Genomic DNA, 7,862 nt, shown 5'->3' with positions numbered 1-7,862 from the left:
TTAAATTTATTTGGCTGAAGATGGTTCCAAAGTGAACTGAAACGTACTAGATGTGAATAAAGAATCAATTTTTTGGATTGAAGAAATAAGATTGCGTACTAATTACCACGCTGACTCTCATTCGCCCTTGTTCTTGAAATTATTATTATTATTATTATCATTGAACAATCCCGAAGAAAACCCGGGTATAATGAGGGCTCTGGGTTGAAATCCGGGAAAATATAACAAAAACCGTAAAAACCGAGCTTGGTCCAGACTTAGTGCTGGAGCCAGGATATGTCCATGCCCGCCGTCTTCAATCACGCATGGGCCACGGGTAGATTTCCTGGACAGATCCAAGGTACACTAGGGGAAAAATATCTAAAGCCAGGCTTTCCCCGAGACTACATTTCTACCTGGGATGTTGTATATACTAATACTGAGATTAATTTCGTATGAATGTTGAGATCCTGCTTCCAATGCAAGTAAAAGTTTATTAATTATTTCGATTTAGTCATACGAATTTTCGTTTTTAAGCGAATATACGTTGATAATCGGAATCCAGATATGAAATTGTGTTAATAATAAAATGGAGAAATCACCATTTAAAAAAGAATATAGTAAGGTTAATAGTCAATAATAAAACTGAAAGTCAACAATTAAAAAATAAACAGTAAAATTGATAGTCAAATGTAAAACGTTTGCAACAAACAAAAACGCAAAAATAAATTAAAGAACCCCGCAACGGTTCTTATGGAAATGAGGTCCCGGTCAAATTGGTTGAAATTTTGATATGCTCTAGATTTTGGCTCACTGATCAAAAGTCTTAATAGTCACTAGATCGAATAATTAATAGTTTTGAAGTTATGGCGGCTCAAACATTCAAAATTTACCTCCACCGTCAGACGGTATGATACGATATTAAGCACGTGATATTTAATTTAATGTGTTTCATCCCCTTAAAAATCTTCATTCATATGTTTATTTTTATGTACACGCATTTACACACCCACACGAATACACATACACGCACGCACACTGTTTGAAATAATTTTGAAATAATTTTTTCAGGCATTCCCCTGACTGTCCAACAGATTTCGTATCATTACGAATATATGTAGACATTGAATAAAGTAACAAAAGTATGTAACGTGAATAATAGGAAAAATAAATATTAATGCGATAAAGATATTGAGAGGTCACTTGCGACAACACGTTTATGGACGCAGTGACGCAGCGATGTTATAATAACAGAAGATTCCTGAAAGGAGACGACAGTTATCTGAGAACACGCAGAATAGAAGGCGTATCCTAACAAATCAAGTTTCGCTATAATAACACAAATCAATTACAATAACAAATTTCTTTTGCTGCTAATGGATTTGTGTGAACAGTAGTAATTTTGCTCCAATAGCAAAAAAATTTGCCAAGAACACATTATTTCGCTTTAACAGCAAATTAACTTGGTTCTAAAGACAAATATACATTTTTTCTATCTTAGCAACAAAACAGATTCTACTCTAATAACAAATAATTTCTAAAACTGATTGTATCAACTAAATTTTATCATTGCCATTACGAATATACAGTAGTAATGACAGGTTTGCTACAACAGTAAAATATTTTTCTCCATGAAGATATGCAATTTTTAGTAATTAATATCTTGTTAACTATTGCGAAAATTGCAAAATGGTAGAGGACTTTTCGACTCAGTGTAGTCCGCTTTATTTACACAAAAGCGATTGATCAAAACTTACGGAACACCCTGTATACTGTGAATTGCTAGTTTTTAATGTAGTTAATACTGGTCGAAAACTCATCACTATTATTATGTTCATGATTTATTCGAGTACCCCCAATCTTCTTTGACCATATCTGCCAGCTTTTCAGCAATCATATAAATAGGTATATTTGTGTGCGCTGATATAATTTCAGGCATGATGGAACCGTCTGCTACTCGCAATCCTTGAATGCCAATCACCTGCGTACATGAATTTTGTACATTATAAGTGACGTGTGTATGTGTGTGTACGTGCGTGCGTGCGTATGCTGTGCATCATACAGGAATATTCAGAGCTCATTGTTAGAAATATTCTTGTGAATTTCATTAACATTTAACCCTTTGTTGCACGGTGTTGCATATATGCAACTTTTTCTCTTTCGTTTTTTTTGTTCTCAAACTCCACTCTTAAAGTTTCTGCACATACAATAAATTGTTATATGATCCTCAGATACTACTTTAATAACAAGTTAAGTACAGAAGCTTTTATTTTGTAACTTAAATTAGTTCTAAACAAATTGAGCACAAAAAACTCTACATTTTTAAGAAGAAAATCGTTCCTGAAAAATTTCGATTAATAATCTATACCAAAAAGTACTTATATATGTACTTTGAGAGTCGCTGATTACGAAAATGAAGTCAGATTTTCGAAATTCAGGATGACGGATCCAACATGGCGGACCAAAAATTAAAAAAAAATGTTTTATTTGCCTTGAGAATTGATGTATTGGGGTTTTTGAGGTCGATAATTACAATTTTGAAATGAAATTCCCGGAATAAGTTACCCACTAAAATGTAACGTTACTTCGGTTATGGTCAGAGCGAGAATAAGGATATTGCACCCAAAAAGACCTCTGTATATCGATTTTCGAGATAAATAAAACATTTTTCAAATTTGGTCCACCATATTCGATCCGCCATATTGAATTTTGCAAAACTGACTCTAGATTTGTAATCAGCGACCCAAAAAACTCCTGTATACCAATTTTTAAGGTAAATAAAGATTTTTTTAATTTTGGTCCGCCATATTGGATCCGCCATATTGAATTTTACTAAACTGACTCCAGATTCGTGATCAGCGACCCAAAAAACTCTTATGTACGAAGTTTCAGAAAATTTGATTGCAACGAATAATTTGTGCATCAAAGGGTTAATGTACACTTTAAAAAATTTTATGAAATTTAATGTACTTTTAAATTACATAATTTGAATTTAATTTCGTGACACATTATATTAAATTTAATATATTTATAACTGAAAAGTATATTTGTGTACATGTACATGAAATTTAATGTATTTTCATGAAATTTTATGAAATTTAATGTACTTTTCATAAAATTTTATGAAGCAAAACAGTAATATAATATGACCAATAACGAGCAAAAATAGATCTTGATATAATAATAATTTTAATAATATGTCCACACAGCATGATCTATAATCACTAATCTAAACGTTTCGACTCACAGAGTCTTCTTCAGTAAGAACATTACAATTGGTAAATAAACATCACATATATTGAGACGATGTTTATGCTTGAAAGTCTCAAGGATGACTGAAAGGAAACATCTCCAATTCTATTGTCAAAAGGTCTTACATGTGTATTTATTGGTTGGTTTGAACGGAAAGTTTTACATATTATTGGTTCTTAAACTTTATTACGGAAAGTTTTTTTTAGTATATCTGAGTATGAATTTTCTAATAATTCAGTATCTTTCATACAGTTTATGCCATTCGTCTGTTCTTTAATATGTATCATTTCCGAAATTAACCTTTTATTATAATTGTATTCCATATCCATAATCATTGTATTATCCCAATCAAAAGTATGATTATAAATTTAATAATGTGTTCAGAGATGACTGAATGTTTAGAAGAATCCAATCTCATATTATTCACATGTTCCTTGAGTCTTGTTTGTAATTGTCTTTTCGTTTGACCCACATATGTATTATACAATTTATTGGATAACACTGCGCTTGTTTTATATAGTTTAATATGGTATTTATCAATTGTAATGTTCTTACTGAAGAAGACTCTGTGAGTAGAAACGTTTAGATTATAGTGACCATGCTGTGAACAATACATTATATTAAAATTATTTCTATTATATTAAGATTTATTTTTGCTCGTTATTGGTCGTATTGTATTTCTATTTTGCTTGGCAAATTCATCGAGCGGTTACACTCATTGTTATTAAATTTTATGAAATTTAATGTATACGCGTATATAAAACTAGAAATCAGGAAAATTGAAAACGGTCATGAAAATCAGGGAAAAGTCAGAGAATTTTGTAAAATTTTTTGTAAAATTAAAATTCTTGACTTTAAAGAAGTTTAATGTGCATACATACATTACACTTTATATACGCAATTCTGAAATACTATCATCTTAGCGATTGAATGCAAGTAGTATTAGCAACATTAATAGTAATTTACATTGTTATATTAAATTGCTCTTTTAGCAAAATATTTGACGGTTTCCAACCCAGTACGAAACTACAAAAAATTTCAAAATATTATTGAAAGCATCAGGAAAAATCATTAAATTTTGTCTGGAAAGCAGGGAAAATTTATGGAATTTTAGGATGAAAAATTTGTGGCAACTCTAATATTTATTATAGATTTGAAAAAAACAAGCACTTTCTAGTGCATCTTTTAACAATACCTTTAATCTAGGGTCGACGACAGCAGTCGGATCTTCTTTCGATCCCATCTTGCAAGTGCCAGTATAATGATAGATAGTAAGAGATGCCGTCCTCATCGCGCACTCCCAATAATCGTAAGAATCATATTCGTAGTTTTCACATCCAGGAAAAGTATCGTTTGTCAATCGTGAACCAAATAGTTTCATTGCTTTCGTTCGACCGACGCTTATTGCAGCTTTAATGCCGTCCATCATCGTCTTGACATCTGCCGGATTGTCGAAGTAATTTGGCACGATTTCAGGTTTAACGTTAATGTCGTTGGCCAATAGTCTTATCCGTCCACGACTTTTTGGTTTCAATAACATCGGTAGTATGGTCCAGCCGTAAGTGCTGGTATATTTGTTCCATATTTGACGCATTGCATTGTTCAAACCCATTACAATCGATAGAATAAAATCTCCTTTCAATCCACCACCAATAAATAGCAATTCAATGTCCGGTAAATCATGAAGTTTCGTTGAAAGCTTAGTGTCAATGAAAGCGAGGGCTTCGCACGCACCTGGGATCGTTATTGGTCCGGATTGTCTCAACAGAAAGTCTTTCATATACGGATAAGTGGGATTTATCATATCAGCTAGTCGAATACTTACTGGCTCATCTACTGTCCACGTTAGCCCGCCAAAAGCTACGTGATCCATTAGATTTTCACCAACCGGCAAATCCCGGACAACGTTTATGCCGAGCTCACTAAGATGTTTGGCCGGTCCGATGCCAGACAACATTAATAATTGTGGTGATCCGATGGCACCCGCGCATAAAATTATCTCTTTACTCGCAAATACCCTGATAATTCGACGATGTTTGATAAATTCTACGCCAATCGCCCGATTTGTGTGATGATCAATCAATACTTTTTTCACCTTGCTTTCGCTTGTCACATGAAGATTCCGACGATTTCTTACTGGGTGTAGATAGGCTCTGTTGCTGCTCATGCGGGTGCCATTTATCGTTGTGACCTGCACATACGAAAATCCTATCATATTCTTTCCGTTATAATCCAACAGTGGGTATCCCAGCTCTTTGCCAGCGTCTAAAAAAGCCTTTGCCAATGGCGTATGGAATAGCGGATAAGATATATGTAACGGTCCCTTAGTTCCGTGATAAATAGTGTCTGATTGCAGCTCTGGGATATCGATCGTCTCCAGCTTTTTAAAGTATTTGAGAACATCCTTGTAAGCCCAACCCTCGTTCCCCATCTTAGCCCATCGATCGTAATCCTCGGCGCCTCCTCTGGTTGCGATCATGTAGTTTAGCACGCTGCTACCGCCCATTACTTTGCCTCTAGGCCAGTTACACCTGTTGCCTTCCATGCCAAGACAATATTTGTTGGACGATTTGGTTTGATACTTCCAATTGATATCGTTGCTTAGCTGCAACATGTGAACGAGAAGTGGGATGTCCATAAGAAAATTCTCTGTAGATCCAGCTTCGATCAATAACACTTCAACCTGATGAATCTCACTTAGCCTCGCAGCTATCGTGGCACCGGCCGTTCCGGCTCCTATTACCACGAAATCGTACACTGCTCCAAATTGCGGAACCATATCCGGTACTTCCTGGTTCATATAATGTTGACCTTGTTGTAAAAAGTTTAAAGCTCCGATACCAAAACCAAATATATTCGTCAACTCGCGTCCGCTCATGTTATCGCCGTAAAGATTGTGATATCGGTTCATTATCGGTTGTCTGCTCGACTGCAATGGAACAATTACGGCGACGGCACTAAGAAGATAAAGGAGACTCGGCATCTTGTCCGGCGTATTAAAGTTGATTATTGGCTACTGGATGTGTCTCGAGTGGGGCACGTCAATAAAGAATGGCATTTGGATGTTCACCTGGCATATATACCGGCGTTGAAGTCCATGTTTTACGAGTGTCACTGTATGCGTAAATATCCATATGACCACAACAAATACAACAAACAACAAGAAAAATACGGTGAATGATGCACGCCGTGACGAGAAAAAAAGGCATCTTTCTTGTTTAATTAATTCTACGAATTTGATAGTATGGAAAGAAATGACATTTATTCTTGTATTGTTTATCCTTGAGGCGATCTCGATTTTTGGTTAATATTCATTAATGCTGTTCTTTTAATTTTTAGTACTTTTGATATTAATGTTAACGTTACGATATTATTAACGTAATAGTCAAATTAAGATAGAATCTTGAAAGAGATAGAGAGACAGATCTGTTATTTATAGATCGTATCTATCTTGCAAACAGATTCGAGATATAAGAATGCCGTGAATTCGTATTAGTAGATTTGCATAACTCACGAATGACGGAAATAATTTGCTTTAAATTCATTCTTTGGCCATTTTTTATATTTAATCATCAAATTTTTTTTTAAAGGCTACTTTAAATATTATGGAAACTCCCTCTTTTACAGAGATTAAAAACTGGTTTATATCAATCTTGAGTCACTGCAAGATACGTGGGAAATAATTACGAAAGAATAAATAGGAAAATACCAACTAGGAAAATACCAACCGAGCTAAGTAACCGAGATATGTGCTAATCATGAAATTAGCTATCAATCACAATTAACTTTGATATCAAAGATTATACTGTTCATGTATCTGTACGGTTGTAATCGATAAAATATTCTTTACGAATATGATTATTCTTAAAACAAGTTATTTGATGTAAGCAATTTATCTTCGCTAAATATAAGCATGATATACTAATAATTAATAAAAAAAACATCGATAAGAATTTTGTTTTCAAAAAACGACTGGACAATGGAAATTAACTGAGTATAAAAATGATAAATGCTATTTTGTTATTTTATGATTTAATACAGAGACGACTAATAGAACTACGCTACTCCAAACTTTATTAAGATTATTTAATTTAATTTAGAGTTTGGAATATAAGCGTTTTGTTAATGCAAATTTTTCAGTACGACTTCTCGTTCTTCATTTCAGTTTTTAAAAACTGTAGTGAATTATTTAGAAATTATAATTTTTTGAAAGCATAACTTTCAAAATTTGTGCAACAAACAGGAAACTATCGGACAAATTAGGTTAAAATAAAAAAAATAACGATTTATAAGTACGTTGGTGATTTTAGAAAAAAAAAAAAAATCTTTTTCTATTTCCAATCATCGAATTGTTTTTTTAATGATTTAATCTGAATTATAAAAATTGTTCGAGCACACGAATGTACAATTATGATATGGTATAATTTTCCATAAAATTTATTGTATTTTAATAATCTATCCTATCATTTTTAATGTATTTTCTTTGAAATTCGAAATTTGATTTTTTTTTTCATTTTTTCTGGCAATGAGAGCAAAAAACATCTATTTTAAAAATAGTTTCCTTTAAGTCTGAGCAGGCCTAATTTTATCAACAACTATCGGTTGTATGTAGGGGAAAGTTGCCGAATGTG

General features: G+C 33.2%; 1 protein-coding gene across 1 annotated transcript; it reads right to left on the bottom strand.

The window, feature by feature from the left end:
- Nucleotides 1–1,711: 1,711 nt before the first annotated feature.
- LOC108764003 (glucose dehydrogenase [FAD, quinone]) lies at nt 1,712–6,285 on the bottom strand. The gene is made up of 2 exons (XM_018511988.1): nt 4,427–6,285; nt 1,712–1,960 (listed from the first exon to the last, which is right to left on the bottom strand). Exons 1-2 carry the CDS (start codon nt 6,212–6,214, stop codon nt 1,814–1,816), a joined length of 1,935 nt encoding a protein of 644 aa, XP_018367490.1. The 5' UTR covers nt 6,215–6,285; the 3' UTR covers nt 1,712–1,813.
- Nucleotides 6,286–7,862: the final 1,577 nt, after the last annotated feature.

The sequence above is a fragment of the Trachymyrmex cornetzi genome, unplaced genomic scaffold, assembly GCF_001594075.2.
Source record: "Trachymyrmex cornetzi isolate Tcor2-1 unplaced genomic scaffold, Tcor1.1 scaffold390, whole genome shotgun sequence".
Lineage (NCBI taxonomy): Eukaryota > Metazoa > Arthropoda > Insecta > Hymenoptera > Formicidae > Trachymyrmex > Trachymyrmex cornetzi.
The sequence above is the reverse complement of the archived record's forward strand: the minus strand, read 5'-3'. Positions and strand labels throughout refer to the sequence as shown.

Excerpts from the sequence above, each read along its gene's own strand:
- LOC108764003 (XM_018511988.1), bottom strand. The coding sequence starts at position 6,214 with ATGCCGAGTCTCCTTTATCTTCTTAGTGCCGTCGCCGTAATTGTTCCA. Across the intron at positions 1,961-4,426 it reads TCGTCGACCCTAGATTAAAG|GTGATTGGCATTCAAGGATT; the intron begins GTATTGTTAAAA and ends TCATGTACGCAG.